This window comes from Ascaphus truei, chromosome 2 (assembly GCF_040206685.1).
Source record: "Ascaphus truei isolate aAscTru1 chromosome 2, aAscTru1.hap1, whole genome shotgun sequence".
NCBI classification, from domain to species: Eukaryota; Metazoa; Chordata; class Amphibia; order Anura; family Ascaphidae; genus Ascaphus; species Ascaphus truei.
The window spans coordinates 189,995,780-190,018,160 of record NC_134484.1 but is presented as its reverse complement, the minus strand read 5'-3'; the positions used below and the strand labels follow the sequence as shown (position 1 = coordinate 190,018,160).

The 22,381-nt window shown below is 45.5% G+C and overlaps 1 protein-coding gene across 1 annotated transcript in view; it reads left to right on the top strand.

Moving 5' to 3' along the window:
* Positions 1–21,979, top strand: part of LOC142487049 (N-acetyllactosaminide beta-1,6-N-acetylglucosaminyl-transferase-like) — a 79,740-nt gene extending 57,761 nt beyond the window's left edge. The window contains exon 3 of the mRNA XM_075585726.1: positions 15,789–21,979. Within this exon, the coding sequence (XP_075441841.1) occupies positions 15,789–15,979 (191 nt within the window). The 3' untranslated portion in view covers positions 15,980–21,979. The remainder of the gene's footprint in view (positions 1–15,788) is intronic.
* Positions 21,980–22,381: the final 402 nt, after the last annotated feature.

Here is a 22,381-nt window from a genome sequence, read left to right as displayed (position 1 = left end):
ATGGCGGCTCGCGCCTGATGGAGAGAGCGCACATGGAGTGTGTACCACGGAAGTACCACATACAGAAGGGACTTTTGCTAGTCTACTGTGGAGTAGTGCTAAAGCAGTGGCTGCGCTGTTTTTGTCCTGCCTAGGAGCCCGGGGTGCTACCCTGGAGGAAAGTGTTGAGGACATTGCTATTGTGTGTGAAAATAATGGAGCATCTGATTGCCAGACGGTGATCACCAGACAAGTAAACCCTGCTGCTAATGTGAATGGCCGTGTAATCCAAAATGGCGGGTTCCGCTTGCCTGGGAGACTGCGTGGGCCGTGTGCTGAAAATTTTGCAAACCATGAAGTTACAAGAAGTTGGCCGGGAGAGGCGCGAAAGAAAGAAACCCACCCTGATGGGGGAAGTGGCGCGAAAGCTGTGGCCGCACCCTCCTGGACTGTGACAGGCTCAGAGCCAATTCTGTGTCACCAAGTGAATCTGTGGGACCCTCCTCTAATCTCTACCAGGGGGAGGGGTCCTTGTATCTGCCAATTGAGAATGGAGCTGACTGAGGGAGGAGCTATAGGTGCGCTTCTTGCCCCTCAGTTGCGAGGAGCTGGTGAACAGGAGAGATTGCTGTGCCGAGTGTCTCCCTTAACCAATGTGACTAAGAGTGCAATGGACATTGCTGTACACCCCTACCTATTGCCAGGAGGCTTCCTGGTAGTGAAGGCGGGTGACAAAGAGACTTTGCGGTGCCTGTGCATGCAATGCAGGTTACCCGGCGGAGAAGCCAGCACCACTGCAAGATGCCCCCAGTGTGGCATACACTATCTGTGGGCTGTGGAGTCGTTTGTGCCTGGGCACACAGCAGAGGCGGGAGGAGAGACAGCCAAGCTGACGGCTGGAGCCTCGCCCAAAGTGAAAACAGAGAAGGCCGATCCCGGAGAATGGGGATCGTTGCTGATGATATCACCTGGAAAGCATGAAACTGGGGCCTGCAACCGCAGCGAGAACCCGGAACCTCGCTGTCGGTCCCCTGCAGAGGTACCCTTGCCGACATCCGAGTCTGCCTCGTCGAACGACGAGCAAGCAAGCCTGACATCGGTCGGGATGCACCAACCGGCGGGCCACTACAGCGGTGCTGAAAAAGAGCCAGCACTTACCTGTGATGTGGAGGAGCCGAGTCCCGAGAGTTTGCGATCACCTGAGCTGATGCGACCGGAGCGGATGAGTCCCACGGCCGTGGCGACTCCCAGCGTGAAAGGAGAAGAGAACCTCATCGCAAGCCAGCAGAGTGGTGAGACACCCTCTTACCTCCCACAGGCTCCGATGGAGGTGACGGAGAAGGAAGACCCAGCCAAGGCCCAAGCGGAGCGAACCATCACATCCGGCGCTGGACGTCGAACTGAAGGAAGAAGTTCTGGTGGGAGACCCCACCCAAGATGGAGCCTCGTCCCGCGAGATCGATGACGTCACTTCCATCGGATACAGCGGAGCAGGCTGGAAGCAACCAGCATCATCGCGACCGCCGTGTTGCACCCGGTTGTCCGGAAATGAGATGGGCAAGTGTCGGCAGGCCATGAAGAATCCGGGGAACCAGGAGAAGGGTGAGCCTTACCTGCCCAACGCTGGCACCGGCCGGGGTATTGCCAAACTGCGGATCGTAGTACTGCATCGCCAGCCCACTTCCCTTTTTGCCCTGCCCCCGGCCCTTGCCCAAACCCCTGCCCCTGTCACCTCGTCATCCGGGTCCTATCTAGCCAAGGGTGGTCTGGGGAGTCCCGGGACACATCGGAGGAACGGACTGGGTCAGCTCTGGACTGGGGGGAATGTTTTACCTCCGATGAGGGATTGGGGAGGGAAATGATTCCGTCTGGGATGTCTTCAAGAGTGAATTCTACTGATTATAATGCAAAGGTGAGGGGTAGGCCTAAACATATTGGATCGGTTCTAGATCCACGGGGACATTAGGTGTTTCTTCTGGGGGAGAGCCGGAGGAAAGTGAAATAGCTGTTTCAGTGAGGGAGCAGGCTGTAGAGCAGGAAACCAGATGGTGGGCGCCCATGTTTGAGGGGTATGAAGCCTGGTTGGATCGTACTAGCTTTATACTGATAAGAGGAGATGTAGTTGACCACTGGTGGGATGTGGGCGAATACTCCGAGGAGGAACGCCTGGAAGAGTTAAGGAGGCGGTGGTACGAAATTCAAAGGGGCCTAGTTACTCCACAGGGGTCCTCTATTTTATATGATGTTATTGCTCCTGAAGAGCCATTGTCATGGGTACTGCCAGGCAGGGCAGGCAATAAAAAGTTAATTCGTATCAGGAGGGCTGAGAGGGCCATAGTTGCATGCTACAAACGGTCCCATGGTCTAGAATACCCGTATGTGCCAGAACCTCTCATGCAGGAGATAGAGGACAATAGGGATGCATGGTTGAGGGAGACTATAGAGGACTACATCAAGTCTAAGTCTGATCATATTGAGTACAGGACAGAGGAAAGGATCTGCTACCTCATGAGGATATGGAGTGTTGGGCGCAACATATACATGCACAAAATGGAGTACAGGCCAGAGAGTGGGCAGCCTAGATGTTACAGTATTTCAGTGCAGGATGCTAATGGGAGGGAGGTTAAAAAGCCTGATCTCAGGCATTACTACTGAAGCTTAATTCTCCTATGGAGTAGTTCAAATGTACTGCTGTGGCCAAACTGGTCTATGTGATTATGTTCATGATGGGAAGATGCGTGCTGTAATAATGTGTCCTAATGTATATTGTTTATGTGTTGCAGTGCCACCTGCAGGAAGGTTCCATAAATTTAGGTCCAAGCGGAGACGTTGGATTCCACCAGGGGGAGATTGTAGTCACGTGTAAAATTGGTGTACAGATCTCTCTCATACTGAGCAGTAACTCCTGTTAAAAGGGCAGGGTTGCCAGTAGTCATCATGGAGGTTTGCCCTCAACCCCTGTGATGTGTAAGATAGTAGCAAAGGAAGTTACAGCATGCTCTGTGTCCACTGTTAGTGACACAGAGGTGGGTCTTTCTGGAACCTATATATTGCACAGCACTCCCAAAAGTTGTTGTTGTTGCTGCTGAGTCAAGGTTCAGTTCAAGGTGTTCATCCTAATGTCTGCAGCAGTTCAAGTTTGTCTGTCCGAATGGCAAAGGGACAATCTGATTACACACTGTGTCCAGGGCTCTGGCACAGCTGGTGGTCTCCCTTAGGGGAGAGGTGGAAAGACAACTTGATTAAAGAGTCAGGAGGAACCTTCTGAATGGAGTGTCACTACAAGATGTGCGGCTAAGTGTCGGCCGCTGTGATGGGCAGTCTGCCACAAGACATGCTAATAAAGATGCCCATGAAAAGACCCTTCTTGCCTGGGAGTGGAGTTACTCAGGGAGAAGGTGCACCCAGGAGTTCCCTTCCAGAAACTCTTGCCGTGGTATCATGGGGATCCGGATGGGATGGAGGCACTGTACCAAATGTGAGTAGGACTCAGCACACTACCTCAGACGCCTGTCATGGTGAAATCCCCACTTCCAACGAGCGGGAGACTCAGGAGTCTTGTGAGCCAGCAGGTGCACCACACTACACTGACATGTAACGGGGGCAGTTTCTCACATATGTTGTCAGGATCAGAAGGGCCCAGGGAAACACCGTTACATAAGAAACAGATTTTAAATGCATTTTTAAAATGAATATAATTGCAAAAGGCTGTTTTGTACGCTTATTGTACAGCCCGTTTTCTGTGCAAGAGGAAATTGGCATACAGGGTAGCTGGTGGCTGCTTCACCAGGAAATTATCTTGATTTCTTTTATTGCAAATAAGTAACTAATTATTTGTAGCTTTTAAAAATGTAATGACCAGAATGAACTCAAGGAACCTTATTTCATCAGTCCATTGCACGCATGTGCCTGCTTTCTCAAGCCGGACAAGTAAACCCGAGAAATGTTTCTCTCTAAAATAAAATGTTACTTTGATCTCTATGTCACTTCCATTTGATATTTCCATATATCAACATTAAGTTACTTCAAAGTATATAAAATCTGGGTAACAGCATAACACTATTAGGGTTAAGTTTGTTGTGGTTGTGTGATAGTTTAGGTGCTCTCTGATGGGTGGTTAGGGACCCATTTGGAAGGGTGTTAAGTGTTAACCCCCTTACCTTTCATAGCGGTTGGTAAAGCATTGCCAAAAAATGGCTTTACTTTAAACACATACTTAAAAAGTGACAATCATAAAACGTTAACATTCTTACAACCAAATAAAACATATAATACAAACTAATTTTGTTTGGTGGATCTAATTTATTGTCTATTTCTAAGAGGTTTTTATCAACACCACATTATGTTTTAAATAATGTAACATTTTGGGAGAACGTATAAACTACAGTATTCCAGAAGTGCTAGTTGTTCTGTCCCAGGCTCACTGTGGCAAGTGAGTAGGGTCAGGCAGCTCTACTCAATCCCATATACTAAGCAAAGAGACGCTTCTTAATTGCTGAACTGTTTATTGGACACAACAATACAAATAAAAAGGGGGAAAGATACTGGGGTAAACACTGTGGCATGGGAGCAATGGTGGGAAGAGGGGGAATAGAAAGGCAAATAGGATAATGCAAGGTATAGAGGTAGGTAAATTACAATCACTTTACCAGAGGAGATAAGTGAGGTGACTGCTCAAGATGGCTGCTGGCTAAAAGAGGAAGTATGCTAGCCTGGACAAGCAGGAAATAGAGTCAGGCTGTGCCAACCAGCAGGGGGAAGATTGAGCATCCCAACGTACTGAGAAAAAGGGGCATTGCAAAGGCAACTGGCCGAGAAGCCAAGGGAAATAGTTATATTTGTAACATTATAACACTGAGGAGTGATAGTAGCCTTAGAACAGGGGAAATAAACAGACAGGTTCCAGGACACTAGTCAAGCCAAAGTTATGTCTGCTGCTAATGGCTGCCTACCCAGCCAAGATAATGATTGTTAGACTATAATGATAGAACAAATATTAGAACACTTGGCAGACATTAGCGAGGAGTGTTTAAACCCATTGTCGCTGGAGAACCGAGAGACAATTTATTTTTGTCCCATTCAGCAGAGAAAGGTTCAGTACAAATAACATGCTCCTCTACTTCTAGCATAAAGTGCAGGAACACGGCAATGTCATGGAGCCAGGAAGATGCTTTTATTTTACTGAGAGTTGGTACAAGTTTTGTATTACCAGTTGCATCACTGTGGGTATGGTGAAGCCTGTACATTGCCCAATGTGTGCATGCACAAGGACGCAAATAAATATAAAAAGACTACTTAACGAGGAGTGGCTCAGTGAGTAACAACACTGACTAGCACTGAGTTTGGAGCAGGGGAGCCTGGTTCAATTCTTGGTGTTGGCTCCTTGTGACCTTGGGCAAGTCACTTTATCTACTTGTGCCTCAGGCACCAAAAACATAGATTGTAAGCTCCACAGGGCAGATACAGTGTCTGTAAAATATCCCTGTAAAGCACTACATAATATTAGCAGTGCTATACACAAACAATTATTAATATTACTTGTTTAATTATTCATTTGTTTTCCTGTTTGAAGTCTGTAAATGAAAAAGCCATTTGTATGTAAAAGCTGTTATGGACTTTAACTCTATTACATATGTAGCGGTCATGTAAAATGCCTACAGTCATCTCTCCTGTTGGCAGTAAGGCCTGGTAAGTGTGGGCATGCCAGCAGTAATTATGGAGGTTTCCCCTCACACCCTGGTGGGGTGCTCTGTGTATGGCTGGGACTGGTCACATGCTCTGACTCCATGGTTAGTGATGTCAGAGATGTGTCAGCCTCAGAAGCTTACATAAGGCACAGCACTGTGTCTAAAAGTGAGTTGCTGGAAAGTTGCTGTTGCTGTCTAGTGAGTTGTTCTGCTGAGCAAGGAGTTCCAGCTCTTGTCAGAGCTGAGGAAGGAGTTCAAGTTTTATCAGAGTGTCAGTTATGTTATAGTAACTCCATGGGAGGCTGTGTCCAGGGACCTGGCACAGGACAGTGATTCCTGCGGGAATAAGTGAATCCCTGATCTGGGTGACATACCTAACTAAAGGGAGCACTGGCGAGATGAGCGGCTGAAGATACTCCTTGTGGAGGGCAGTTGCCCTGCCGTGTCAATAAAGATGAGTTCAGCCAGAAACCCTCTCGTGTATCTATCAAGAATGAGTGTACAGAGAGGAGCACCACGGAGGAGTTCCTCGCCAGGATCATCCCCTTGCGGACGCAGGGACCCTGGTGAGGTGGAGGCGCTGCACTGGAACTAGGTGAGACTCAGCACACTACCTCAGCTGCCTGTCTGACGGGTCCTCCCCACACACCATCATGCGGGAGACTCAGGAGTCCTGTAGCCAGCAGGTGCACCATCAGGCATATTCACACTGTAATGGGGTCCGGTTAGACCACAGGGGCCAATGTGAGATTGGGTGGGTCAGGCCGGGCCAGAAACACCGTTACATTTGGAGGCGAGCTGCTGAGATCAGATCCGTCAACAGGACAGGCTTTTAGCTAGGTCACTGGGAAACAGGGAGAGTGTCTGCTGCCACTTTGTGCTGCGTAGGGACGGACCTAGGGGTGGTCAGGGGGCTGACGGGATATTGTCAGTTCGCAGGGACAACCTAGGGGCCTGAAGGGAGTGAGGGGTCTGGAGCGGGCTATAGCTGACCGAGTCACCTTGAGGCAGTGCTAGTTGGTAGGATGCCAGAAGGGACAGCCTGTTAACTTGGTCAGGAGTCCTGGAGAGGGTCTGCGCTAGGCTGACCAAGACAGGTAGACGCCCCAAGTACTGCATGCCAGAGCCAGCCAGAGTACCTAGCCATTCCAGACACTCACCGTAGGGAGCACAGACTGGGAGGAAGGAGTCACAGCAGACACTGAGAGAGTGAGCCTAGCCTGAGGTAGTGCAACACTGAGTCACACCTAGATAAGGTACACATGTGGTGGTGCATCTGAGCTAATCTTTATTGTACCGGTGTGGTGGCTGCCCCGCAGAGTGGAGCCTCATGTACGACAACTGTTATGAGAGAGTGGAGGAGCCGCGTGGCGCGGAGAACGTAAAATGGCGGACAGAGGCTGATGGGGAGGGCACCCGTGGCGTGCAACCCACTGAAGAGCAGACTGTCGCTGAATTGTCATTGACCAGGCTGCTCTGGAGCGGAGCGAAGGCTATGGCTGCCCCGTTTTTATCCTGTATGGGACAGCGAGGGGCCACCCTTGAAGAGTGTGAAGAAATTGTTATAATTGGGGGAGAACCCCGTGAGGAGAGCGAACGAATGGACTTTTTGGGCGCAAAAACCAACCAAAATGGCGGTTCCCGCTTGCTAGGGAAACCGCATGGGCCAGGCGCAGAAAAAATGGCTGCTGCAGGACTTGCACAGAGCTGGCCGGGAATGGCGCGAACAGCAGAGCCCCGCCCTGAAGGGGGGCATGGCGCGAAAGCTATGGCTGCGCCGGGATGGACAGTGACTAATTCAGCCCCTGTGCTGAGTCAACCGTTGAGTTTATGGGACCCTCCCCTGATTTCTACCAGGGGGAGTGACTTTCAATTATGGCCTGTGGGGATGCACCCACTGGGCCCAGGGACTGATATCCAGACGGCGCCACTACAAAAAGTAGTTCCGGCCGTGGAGGTGATTTGCAAGCAAAGGTACCTTGTGCAAAAAGCTGCTGCAAGGAGAAGGCGGGAACTAGCCGCGGGAAAAGACTCCAGCTCTGAGGAGGAAATTGGCGCGAAAACGCAGACCGCGCCCACCAGGACTGAGAGAGGTGCGGCCTTAATTAAGGGGCATGATATTCCCCTGTGGGACCCGCCCATTATTGCAACCCCTGGGGGCGGGTTCCAACTCTGTCAGAGAAGGGAGGAGCCGAAGCAGGGAGTGGCGGATCCAGCAACTTCCACCAGTCAGTTGCGAGGAACCACAGAGAAGGAGAGACCTGTACAGGAAGTGACTCCTGTACCAAGAATGGCCTGCTCCTCCACTGTGGGCACTATGGTCTCCACCCAGCCCTACTCAGTGCCCGGCGGGGTGCTGGTGGTGAGGGTGGCCAATACAGAGACGGTAGTCGGGCTCTGCCTACAATGCGGGCTGCCCGGAGGTACTGTGAATACGATGGCACGTTGTCCTCATTGCGGGACTTTGTATCTGTGGCCTATGCCCACGTTCGTCCCAATACAGCCTGCTGACCCCCCGGTGGATGGGACACGGCGCTCTGCTGAGTCCCCGGGCGCGCTATGGATCAACCGCGCGAGTCCCGGAGACAAGGGACTGGAGCCGGTCAAGTCGGCTGGGTCACTGGCCATTGAGGCGGCTGGATTAAACCCCGCGACAGGGGCAAAGAGACTTTCACCCCGCCCCGAGACCCCTAGGTCGGGGCGAGGGGACTACTCTGATGAGGACCTCCGTGAGCTGGCGGTAGCAAGAACGGAGCGGAAAAGACAGACGGGGAGAACGACGCCCCGTGGGGTGAGTGACCGGACGTCCCCCGCAGATCGGCGATCCGACCGACGGAGTCCCGCCATCCCAGGACCTGGCGGAGATGGGAGAGAGACGCCTACACCCCTGCGGATGGGTAAGCCAAAAAGCCCTATCTCTTACCTGGTCACAACAGACGGCGAAGCGCTGGAAGGGCCGCGCCAGGCCCAACGCGCACGTGGAGGGACGGCATCACTTCCGGTGGCGACGGCGGAGCAACCGGATGTCGTGGGAGAAGAGATCCCGCATGGGGGTCCAACGCGAGATGGCGACGCTTCCGGTTCCGGGGAGGACGTCACTTCCGGTGGCGACGGCGGAACCCAGGAAGGGGAAGCAGCGACGCTTCGGCGATTGGGGGAAGGTCCCCGACCGCTCGTATTGCCCAGAAATCGGAGAGACGATCTCAGGACTGAGGAGGGTGAGACGTCATCCTTGGACCAGTCTACGGACAGCCAGGAGCGGGTCGTAACCCCGTGGGGTCCCGTTCCCTGCCCCTATACCCAACCCCATGCCCTAGCTAATGCCCCTACCCCTATCACACGGTCACCGGGTTCACCGCCCAGCTTGGAACTTGTGGACATACCTTTGGGGGGGGAGGAAAAACGGACTGGGGAGAGGCAGCTCAGTGGAGCTACGGAAGGCGATTTACGGGGAGGGGGAGAATTGAGGGTGGCGGATACAGCACCCCAACCGGCAGTAAGGGCTCCGGGGTCATCAAGGTGGTCCAAACCGCGATCCACAAGGTCGTCAGGGGTATTTTCGTTTGATGACGACAGGGAACCAGGGCCTAATCCCTTTAAGGAGACCCGGTGGTGGGCTCCACTATTTGAGGGGTACTCCGCATGGATGGACCGTACTCGGTTCCTCATCCGGCGGGAGGACGTAGTAGATTTCTGGTGGAGAGAGGGAGAGTTTACACCCGAGCAGAGGGACAGGGAATTACAGGAGAGGTGGTTCCAGCTGGAGCGTAGAGACATAGCGCCCATGGGTCCCGACACACTATCAGATCCAGTAGATCCTGATGAGCCCCTATCATGGGTGTTACCTGGGAGGGCAGGTAATGCTGATCTGACCAGGGTCAGTAGGGCAGAGAGGGCTATAATAGCCAAATATAAAAAATCCCATGGGTTGGAGTATCCCTATGTTCCGGAGCCCCTGATGGATGAAATTGAGGACAATAGGGAAACGTGGCTCCAAGAAACTATAGAGCTGTATTTAGCCAATAGGGGGAGCGACATTGTAGGTAAAAAGGCGGAAGAAAGAATAGACACCCTGATGCGAGTGTGGAGCATAGGGAGAAATGTTCACAAACATAGGGTGACCTATGTGCCAGAGAGAGGATCACCTAGGCATTATGATGTTACGGTCCTGGATATGGGTAACCGGGAAGTGAGGAAACCTGACCCAGATCACTATTATTAAGGGGGTACTGAGACATTACGCGGGTTCGTGGCTGCTGGTCGGGGCGGGCTTGGCGGATGACTGTATTCATGTGTACTGTATTATGAGGAAATTTGTGTGATGTTAATTATGTTTTCCGTTACAGTGCTTCCTGGAAAGAGGTATACAAATTTAGGTCCCAGCGAGGACGATGGGATTCACCAGGGGGAGAATGTAGCGGTCATGTAAAATGCCTACAGTCATCTCTCCTGTTGGCAGTAAGGCCTGGTAAGTGTGGGCATGCCAGCAGTAATTATGGAGGTTTCCCCTCACACCCTGGTGGGGTGCTCTGTGTATGGCTGGGACTGGTCACATGCTCTGACTCCATGGTTAGTGATGTCAGAGATGTGTCAGCCTCAGAAGCTTACATAAGGCACAGCACTGTGTCTAAAAGTGAGTTGCTGGAAAGTTGCTGTTGCTGTCTAGTTAGTTGTTCTGCTGAGCAAGGAGTTCCAGCTCTTGTCAGAGCTGAGGAAGGAGTTCAAGTTTTATCAGAGTGTCAGTTATGTTATAGTAACTCCATGGGAGGCTGTGTCCAGGGACCTGGCACAGGACAGTGATTCCTGCGGGAATAAGTGAATCCCTGATCTGGGTGACATACCTAACTAAAGGGAGCACTGGCGAGATGAGCGGCTGAAGATACTCCTTGTGGAGGGCAGTTGCCCTGCCGTGTCAATAAAGATGAGTTCAGCCAGAAACCCTCTCGTGTATCTATCAAGAATGAGTGTACAGAGAGGAGCACCACGGAGGAGTTCCTCGCCAGGATCATCCCCTTGCGGACGCAGGGACCCTGGTGAGGTGGAGGCGCTGCACTGGAACTAGGTGAGACTCAGCACACTACCTCAGCTGCCTGTCTGACGGGTCCTCCCCACACACCATCATGCGGGAGACTCAGGAGTCCTGTAGCCAGCAGGTGCACCATCAGGCATATTCACACTGTAATGGGGTCCGGTTAGACCACAGGGGCCAATGTGAGATTGGGTGGGTCAGGCCGGGCCAGAAACACCGTTACACATACCAGCCAAAAAAAGTACACAAATAAGCTGTATTTATTTATTTTCTGACTTCCACGGGCCATAAGTAAAAGTGTCACTGCATATATAGAAATAACTTGTATAGACATTACCTAAAGTCCAAACTAGCAGGAAAATAAAGAAATAATTGAGATTTTTTACCGTGCTTGCACAGAAATGATACAAAGTCAGTCCAAGTTATTAAATACCTGCAGCTATGAGTAAAGGTCCCTCACTGGGAAAAAAACAATGGGACTTCTTACATTCAGCAAGTAATGCAAATCTGTAAACTCTCACTCTCTCCTGTGACTGAACAGATATTATACAAAAGGATAACAGACAGGAAGCATAAAAACTTTATGTACTGTAGGTTTGTTTAAATAAAGCATTCACAAGTTATTGCAGGTTATTGTAAATATTGCTTCCACAATACCAGTAGAACATTTTTTATAAATGATCATTTTCCAGTAAAGTAACAAAAAGGTTACAGCTTCATGACCTGTGATTCCTCAGCTTTATCTCCATAACAGTTTAGACATGAAGGAAGTATTGTAGTCGAGCACTGCTTTGTGAGAGACCCTACTGATGTGTTTACATAGTGCAGCCATCTGGGGAATAATAACCTGCATAGTTCACTTCACACAGCCTGGACTGGGAAACATTTATTTCTTGCTCACTGCAAGAATTAAAAACAGGGATCACACTCGATCGCCTGTACACTAGCAGGGCCATCTTCATGGTCACTTTTAGCTATATGGTAATGGTAGAGATATCTTGTTTTGGGAGAGTTTTCTTTGTTAATAAGCAGAAACTGATTGTGTGTGTGTGTGTGTGTGTGTGTGTGTGTGTGTGTGTGTGTGTGTGTGTGTGTGTGTGTGTGTGTGTGTGTGTGTGTGTGTGTGTGTGTGTGTGTGTGTGTGTGTGTGTGTGTGTGTGTGTGTGTGTGTGTGTGTGTGTGCGTTTTAAGTTATGGTGGGTGAAAAGGGCAACAAGAAACATTCACCGTATTGCATATAGCAAATAAAATGATTACTTGTGAGCACATTCTCATGTCTTAGACAAGTCTGCAACCCTGCCGTTCACCATTATACCCAGTATATAGTGCTTCCACTGCAGCAAGGTATTATGGGAAATGACATGCAAATGAGCACACAATGCGTCACCTTTTGTCTGAAAAACCATTGTTACATGGAGCCCATATAAGCTAATGCTCGCTGTTAACACAGCTTTAAAGCACAGTATGGGAATCAGATGCAAAGCCAGAGAAGCCATTCACAGACATATATATATATATAAATATATATATATATATATAATATATATATATATATATATATATATATACATACATACATACATACATACATACATACATACATACATACATACATACATACATACATACATATATATATATATATATATATATATATATATCACAGGGCACAAGCTCTCTTTCTTCAGCAAGTTACTGTGTTGATGTCCATTTGCTTCTCCTATGTGCCATGTTACTCCTTCACTGTGCCCATGTTACTGTCACCATTACTTGTCCACTATGCCCATGTTACTGTCAAAATTACTCTTCCACTGTGCCCATGTTACTGTCAAAATTACTCTTCCACTGTGCCCATGTTACTGTCATCATTACTCCTCCACTGTCCAGCAAGGAGCAATGGTGACAGCTCAAATCAGGTTATTTTTGGAAAAACTATTGACTTCTTTAGAGGTAAAAGCAGTTTGATCATCAGACACAAGGACATCTAGTATTCTAGTATTTTATGAGTTGCAAACCGCTATTAAAGGTCAGGGATTGTTGCAGCAGATGTGTGTAATTAAACTAATATCACCTGGAGCCATTTTCAGTAGAAGTCCACAACTTTCAGCAAGTTCTTCCCTTTAAATGGACCTGAAAAATTTGTGCCAATGCTTTTTAGTAGCTTCCCATGGAAACATTAAGGCTTTTAGTAAATTGTGTCAAGTAGCTTGGCACGTGCTGGGCTCATTTACAACTATTGCTATGTCTGTATCCAATCTCCATCACCAAATTAAGCACTGACTTTTTGCTATCTTATATATGAGAGATGGCAACAAGGAACTACAAAAGTTACTTTACTTCATAGGATAAGTGGGATAAGTTTTCAATATGGTAGAGCCTTGGGTTTTTATTTATTGGAAGGCTTTGCTACAATACACTGACATACATTTTCACATGTAACAGTGTTTCCCGCACGCGGTGGGAGATGTGGCCATTACGGATTGTGTGGTGCATGATACCTGCTGGTAACAGGAGGGCTGAGTCATCCACTGGTGGTAGTGGGGACACAGAACTAGGCTTCTGGGGTTCATACCCTACATATCTGTTTTGTAGTCAGCACCTCATCTGCCGTAGGCTCCAGGAACTGAAGGTGATCTCCCACGGTAGAACTATTACCTCTCCCCCCAGTAAGGTCACGCACCAGGCAGGAGGTATAACAAGAGGAACGGTTTATTATCACTTCTGTAACAGCACATTAATAAGCAGGCTTCTGCCCAATGAAGTAACTCTCAACTACCTCTGAAGGATGGGCCCTGGACCGTCACTACAGACCAAGGGCACCCGCAGCCATCCTAGCTCTTCCATGTCTCTCTCGTAGAGGCAGATATATGGTCCACACTCACTCCCGCCCGGAGGGGAGGACTGGAGAAGGCCAAATAATCAGCCTCTCCACTGTGTGACCTGCCTTCCTCAAGTGGGGAAAGGCACCACTAAATTTGGGGTGGTACTGCCCTTAAGTACTGCCAGGAGGAGGGCACCAGGCCTGATGTCACTGCCTCCCGCATTCACTCAAATGAAGCTCCTCGGAGGGGGAAAACCCCATATCAACTACTGGCAAGGCCTGCTTGTACCAGGGCTTACTTCCAGGAGGGAAGCAGACCAGTAGCCACAGATGGCATGGCTACACACATTTGACAATACATTGCAGGATACTGTAGCCAAATACAAACATAATGTCAGGACTTCAGGTGCTGGTTGGACCACAGTGGTCGGAACAGCAAGGAGCAGGCAAGGCTTAGTCGGGGGCACGGGCAGGGACCATGGGCAGGGAGCAATAATCGTTGTCGGGATCACAGGCAGAGGTCAGCAGCAGGAAATAGACAGGGGCTATGGCAGGGACAGGGCAAGGAACAGTCTGGGACAAGCCTAATTACAGGCAAGGACCTTTATTAGCAAGAACTGGACAAGTATAGGATCAGGGATCTGGAACAGACTGTGGCAGAGAAGTCCAGGAAACATAAAACAAGGAGAAACAAAAGACAGGAAACTATAAAGGCAGGTAGGGACAGAAGACAGGGAACCCCAGGATAATCAAGAGGAGACAGACAGAGGAAACCCCAGAGCAGACAGAAGCAGCAGCACACCCGGTGGACAAATAAAGGAACTGTGAGAGAGGGAGAATTAGGAAACTATGTCAGGGGATCTCTAATTTGCAACAGTTGACAATAGGATTGCTTCTGCAGCCCTACTACTTGGGCTCGCAAACGCTCTGTCCACTACTAGTAGGTCAAACAGCACAGACACCTCAACCTACAGTAGATGTGACAGAGGATGTAAGGATCACCAGATACGACAGCATATTTAGAGACAGCATAAGGAACAAACAAGCCTTTAGCCCTGTGCCGCCCAAATATTTCCTCTGGAGCCACACATTTTCTTTTACGTATGAACTTCAGGAGAAATTATTAAACAAATCACAAATATTCTAAGAAAAGCAGGCTTATGGTACGCTCCCCAGCAATACCTTTTAATATGCGCTCTTAATGTATAAGAACAACGATGTCTGCAGATTATTATTATTAGGCTGAACAGGAGCTCCTAGAAATTAAATCCATCTTAGAGCTCTACTTCCCGGAAGTCAGATCCTTGACTTTTAATGGATAGGTTCTGTTCTTTCAGGCACGAGACATGTTCAGGTCACATGAATAAACTTAATGCGGTATATTAACTAAACGTTACTCTGCCATTAACCACCTTCCAGTGTCTGCCAGAACACACTTTAGAATCCATTTACTTGAATGGGGTACAGGTATATGGTGTCTTCTAGCACCTGAAGATGTCTTATGAAATAACGCTGCTAAGATAATATAGGCATATGTCATTTATTTGCAAAACATAAATGGCACCGGTCCCTCTTAAGAACATAAAGCAGAAATGTTTGAGCACTTTCTGAAACTTCTTCCACTTTTTGTTTTTACTAGCCTTGCAGGCCTGACCATCCATGTCAGATCTAGCTTATCTAGGCTCTGATACCCTCTGAAGGGAAAACCCTCTGCCCATGACATAGGTCACTTGGAATAACAGTACAGGAAACACATCCTCCCCATATTGAGTTCACTGAGCATTATCTTCTGCCATAAAGCACCTTCCTGTGCTGGAAGATACCTTAGAGCCCCATTTAGGTAAATTGGCAGAACAAGAAGTTATATTACGGCGAAGATTCTTACGTTAATATGGACCGGTATGTCTATTCTTCCCTTATATTTAAAGGTCACAAATCGCAAACAGGTGACGCTCAAATGTGGGCATCATATAAGTCCTGTATTTTCAACCACGTGAAACCATGGGGCAGATTTTTTTGTAGTCCACATGCAGTCCCAAACAGCAAGCCCACCGAACCATTCAAAATACTTCAAGTCAGTTGGCATTCAATGGCTCTGTGTTTTAGAGATAATTCCTATGAAATTGACCAATATTAGATTGTAGAAACCTCTGTAATCTCATATATATATTTATACAGTATATATACATATATATATATATTATATATATATATATATTTTTTTTTTTAAATATCTATATATACTCTAATATTTTTTTTTCTTCTTCTCTAGGTCATTATGTACGGGATATCTGCATCTATGGAACAGGAGACTTGCAATGGCTGGTGAAATCCAGAAGCATTTTTGCTAACAAGTTTGAATTGAAAAGTTACCCACCCACAGTGGAATGCCTTGAAGTGAGGCTCCGCGAGCGCGCTTTAAATCACAGTGAGACCACCGTACAGTCTGAGTGGCACTTGTAAACAACACCCTCTGCTAGGCAAAACAATGTGAAGAAAGGAAGCAAATGCACTGAGATGGGAAAGAACTGAAGAGAAAGCTTTTCCTGAAGGACTCGATTTGAACATGAATGCCTGAATGGCATTTTCTCAGCAGGCAGCACTGAAGTCTTAAATACGTATTCGAATTGCACATTACAACATTGACCTTAATACTTGAGTTCAAAATCTAGGTGCAGATGTAATTGCATTTGTTGCCTGATTTTTTTATTGTGACTTCTCAGTTGTATAGCACGGTTACATCATGAGGCTGATATATACACATTTCAACATATGAGGTTCTACCTGAAACTGGTTATCATTGGCCATAAATCAATATGGTGAACAATAAGCAGTTATATTAAAATAATTGTCCCAATGATAGGAACAAAAATAGACCTTAATTTAGTGCACTGGTAAAAATTTTTACAATATTGTATTTTTTTCCTTACAATTATAAAATATTTACCTATGTGACATATTTACTTATAATCACCCACGTCATATTAATTGACAGCAAAATAAAAAAAAGCCGATCCACCACCTAATAGACTCTATGAGAGAGTTGTACTGTAGCAAAACAAAGACAATTTGGCACAATTGGTCAATTTTTTGCTCACTGCTGAACCTCATGTAAGAAGCGTTTTTGCCAAGCTAAAGGAGATTGTTACAACTTGGCAGACTTTTTGTGGTGAAAATATAAGTAAGAAAATAGAGCTAGATCAGTGTACTTGATACATCCACATACAATTTGCAAACTGTTGCACACCAGGTCACAATTTGAGTCTACGCGGTTCTGATAACCTAAAAAAAATGTGATAAAAAATGTTATACTTAAAAGTATAAAAATGTAGTGGCCCACCTTGCTGCACTGGAAACATGGAACATCTTAGGCCCGGGCCATAGAGGTGTGGGGAGAGCGGAGGCGCGCTAACGCTGAGGCTCGTCTGCTTCAGTCAGCGCGATTGCACGGACTTGCAGGCGAGCCAGCGTGCGCGAAGGGAGCCGGGGGGAGGTGGTTGGAGGCGGGGCAGTGACGTCGCTGGGCCAATCGTCCGCGACGCACTGACGTCAATGTCACGGCGCCGACGTCACGGCACCGTGACGTTGACGCTGCTTAAGGCTGATTGGAGGTTTTCAGCCGACAGCGCGCTGAAAAGCAGCTTGGCGCTCAGCTGAAACCTCCAACTCGTCAGCACGCCTGCGGACGCTCGCGTGAGCCCCCTCTCAAGGCATCCTCATTGAGGATGCAGGGGCTCAGCGCAGAGCGTCCGCACGCCTCAGCACGGCCTTTCCGTCTATGGACTCGGCCTTAGTTTGAACCTCTGCTGAAATAACGCCTGCTACTTCTGTTTGTAAGTGTAATGTCTATTTTGTAAACAAAATCAATAGCAGTTCATGAAACTGCTGTTATATCTGTACACCCATTGCTGCTCAGGGATCTCAGTTATTGTAAGAGATGCCCCCAATACCCCCCCCCCGTGTTTATTTATAGTCAAAACAAATATTTCAACCACTTGTATGTGTATTACATGGGATTTAAGCCCAAGGCAACTGGAACTCTCATTCGTCCCTTTGGCTCTGAAGAGCTAGGAAAGGAATGAAAGTAGGTGAAATTGTTTTTTTAAAGGAATTAGAAATGTAACTAGTACTGTAGAATCTGCATTATGGGTGCATTATGAATATGAAGTAGAGACTGATATAATGTGAGACATATATATATAATTTATATATACATAGTGTACATAACAATAATATTTTATATATATATATATATATATTGAAACACATAGATATAAATATAAAATATAATTATTTATAAGACCTGAACACAGGATTTTCTTGCACCCCACGCTTGTCACGTTGCTGTTTGAGCCAATCAGGGCGAACCAAGCCAGATGACGTCATGGCCACGGCTCCCCGCCGCTCGCGCAAGGGAGTCCACAGGTCGCTGAGGCGACAGGCGTGCCTCAGCCGGTCACCTTTGTCGCGCACGCGCACTATGGCCGCAGCTTTAGGATTTAGGCGTTGCGGTTAGGAATGAAAGTTGCACCTATTGGCATTACCCAAAATGGCACTTGGGCTTTCCGGGGGGTCTGCTGTGGTGAACTGTCCTGTGGCGAAATGTCCGCGGCCCTTTGATAACTACTGTACCTGCAAGACAATCTGCTCTGTATCATGGACTAGCACTTCTGATTGTTTTGTGCCAATCCCTACAATTATCTTTGCACTGATTTACTTAGCATCATGGGATGTTAGAACTTGAAGTCCCGTTTCATATAAGATTAGTAGTAATTCCTTATATATGAGAGAACAGATGTTGCAGAATTAAAGTTAGCAGACATTGATCCAGTTTACACACAATTAACACAAGATTTAATGCAGCTCCACTTAAACAAAGGGTGACACACTATTTCCTTAACACGCGCATAATTTATTATGCTATTTGTGCAACACTGAAGCGTTAATGGAGCAATAATATGTATATATATATACCTAATTTGTATAGATTTAAGCACGTTAATATTCACACAATTAATTATTAAGCGCTACTGTTTGTTTGTGTTATATATATATATATATATATATATATATATATATATATATTATTATATATATATGTAATTCTCCTATTGCTTAAGCCCACGTCAGAACTCAGTGTTGTATGTTAAAGGTGCAGAGCCGGGTACTTTTTTCTTTACATCTCTTGTTGTTAATATACCCATTTAACAGAGTTCTGTGTGCTCTTTTTATTACTCAGATTTTTATTGAGAATTTTAACAAGGGAGATGAACAGAAAATAAAGAAAGGAGGGGGAGAGAGTGGTTTAAATTAGAGAGTAGTCAAGTAGGTAGGACAAAATATAGATAATTAGAGTGGATAATTCAGAGTTATAAAAAGACAATTTATATCCAAGTGGTGTTGCATGGGCCTCTCAACAGGCGTCAATGGGAGACTGTATACAAGAATACCAATTAGAAAAGTATGGATGGAAATAGGATTCCGTGTAGGAACACTACTGCAGTTTAGCCAGGATTGACACACACCTTTTGAAATTTACAAAAATTGTTTAAAAGAAACTGGTGAGTTTCTACATTTGGTAAATGAACCAAATGTATTGTTCAATTTGAGATACAGAAGAAGATCAGCAGGTAAGTCGTGTTTCCTTCAAAGCAAAGCTATTGAACCTCTAGTGGCAGTGGGAAATGAGCCTGTTGGTTTCTATGTCAATAGCCTATAGCAGTCTGTTCAGTAGCAAGGACCAAGGGGCCTAGATGGAAAGAAAGGTCCAGTATCCTGCGAGTCAGTTTGTGATCTAGCACAACGACTAAGCCCGCAGATTTCGGAAAAGACACCACACATATTTGTATTTTACTCAAACTGTAGCTCATTAACTCCTTAAGCACCAGAGGGATTAAAAAATACCCAATATCTCATGGCATTATCATGACAGCGACCTTAGGGCAAGTCCACCACATGTGCACCGGGGTATTCTGTTGCCCGCAGCCTTTGTGTCCGGGGTACATGATGGGTTCCATGTGCTTTTTAATGTGAACTTTTCTCTTTTTTTTATGATGTTGCAATCCAGGAATATTAGTCTCCAGAATTGTAGACTTTTGACTGAAATGAAGATGATTGCTTTTTTTCTACATATAAATGCTTATTTTAACATTTCTATGCCTGAAAAGAAAAAAATAATAATAGGATGTTGTATATTTTTAAGAGTACTTTGATGTTATGTGCTTGGTGTTGCTGTTGTTTAACCTGCTACGTGGGGCTGCCACTAGAAGCATTCCAATGTAAGGGGCCAAAACATGTTTTGAAAACAACTCATCAGTGTCACTGGAAATATTTTGTCAACATTAAAACATTTGCTTTACTTGTGTTAGGTTGCAAAAAAAAATGGCTATAGTTGATATTTGTCTCACTACACGGAATTCAAGCATGTCAGCTACTTTGTGTATCTGTTTGACTAATGATTGTTTAAAAATGCTTTTCAAAGAATTAACCAAGTTTGAAAGACCGACTAACAATCCTTATCACCAATTAGATAAAGAGTGTGAAAACTCCCCAAAGCTTTGATTACCATGTCACTGTTAAAAATATATATTTTTAAATACACACTTGTTAATTTTTTGGAATCCTTTTAACTATTCCAGAAGCCACAATCCTTAGTTACGTTTCCTCCCAGGCAGGGCTGCCCCATTACTCCTTCAAACAATGTGCATGTTAATATAAAATGGTACAAATGCACTGGTCAGAGATGTGTATCAAGGAAAACAAAGATGAAATGATTAGGTACAAATACTCTAAAATGCACTCGAGTTAACGTAATGTAATGCTATGGGGTTGCCCCACAGCTAAATCAGAATCATATATATATATATATATATTTATATATGTATGTATATACATATATATATATATATATATATATATATATATATATATACATGTGTATATATATATATTATATATATATAAATTGCTAAATAAATACCTAGATCACATTCAGACATAGTAGACAAGTAAAAACAATTTACGAAGGATGAGTATATTTATGTGGAGAATAATTAATACATCAATCAATAAATGGATTGGATTTTTTTTAGATAGATCATATTGCAAATGAATAAGAATGTTGTTGCTACTTTACGTGGATTATCTGTGCAGCAGATTGGAAGCTACCTGCAAAAAGTGTGAATCTAAAGTTGCCACTTTCATATCTCTAAGTCATCGTAAATTCCTCTAACGTTATTCTTACCTTTCACTTTTCTTTGAGGTGGAATGATGAACATTCTACATTCTGTGTTGCATGTGTATCAAGGCAATAGTGATGTCATTTGTAGGCAAAATAACTGCACTAGATGTACCAAATAAAAAAATCCTATTCATTGTCAATAGGATTTTTTCTTTGATAAACCTGGAGCAATGTTTGTGCCCCATAATTGCTCCACTTTCACCTTGATACATATGCCCTACAGTATATCCTTTCTTTTTGTATTATTCTCATTGTGTGTTATCAAAAAGAAAACAAGCAGCGCTAAACACTAATCTAATATAAATGAGTTAATTACAAATATACAGTGATAACAAACGTAATAGTGCTAACGGAGGAAGGTAATGAGTCCAATATAGATATACTTAGATTTAGCAGCCAGAGTCCAGGAGAGAGTTCCAAGTCCCTCCAAATGTGAGCAAAGAAGAAAAGATGTTCTCCGGCGCGTTATCTCAAGTATCTTAGTTTTAGTCCGAAATAAAATAAGAGAAGATAGAAATGTGTCAATACAGGTTAATTAACCCTTAAAGTTCATACATTAGAATTCATGCACTTACAATTTTGCATAACTTGTGTTGTAATTCTTTTCCTATCCGGACTGTCAGAGGTTAATCTAGACAGGCTAGGTCTCCAATACATATAGAGCTGCAATGGAAATAGAAGAGAGAAAAGATCATGGCACAATAAATTTATTACAAAAGACTAGATTATGAACAATATTGCACTTACAGCCAGTATCATCAAAAACAGCATTTTTGGATAGCTTCCCAGCGTGTGGTAGTAACTCTTTGCTTTGATGGTAATTTTGCTCACATATTGTAGAGTCCATGGTCCCCATCCGCTGTGTGTCCGCTGCGCCCGTCACCTCCAATTTCCTTGAGGGGGGAAACTGCACGTCTCCTACTCCCCTGTACCTTGCGCATGGTATGGGGTGCTGGGAGGAAATGTTACAGCAGCAGTCTCATTCAAAACTAAAGCGGTCTCACATTTTAATTTGGTCTGTAACTGTTACATACGCCTACAATATATATTATCTTTAACTGTTCATGCAAAGTCTTTATATATAATGTACAACCCTGTTGACTTAATGTAACCATGTATTTGTCATCATAACTCTGTGCCCAGGACATACTTGAAAACGAGAGGTAACTGTTAATGTATTACTTCCTGCTAAAACATTTAATAAATAAATAAATTCATTTCCACTTTCTTTGCTGACTCTATGCACCAGCATACCAAAGGTTTCCTCTACCCATTGTTATTAAAATATTGGACCAGGACTTATAGGTCAGTAAGCCAGTTTTCAGCCAAATATTGTCTGTATTCACAAGGAAAACATGTTTAATGTTCCTCAGTGAAATGGTTAATGGTGCAGGATTATTGGTTTATGAATGATCTTTAAATGAAAGTTAATTCACTAGTACACCCAATCCTGGTCTTTTTAGTCTCTTTAGTCCCTTTAGGCCCACTTTAGTTGGGTATATTGGTTAAGCTTTCATTGCGTGGTTGAACTGCTAGCACAAGTGCCATTATACATCTTTTTGAATACCTCTTGCCACTGTCCCGTCACTTTGAAGAAACATATGTAAGAAAATCCTAACGAGCTG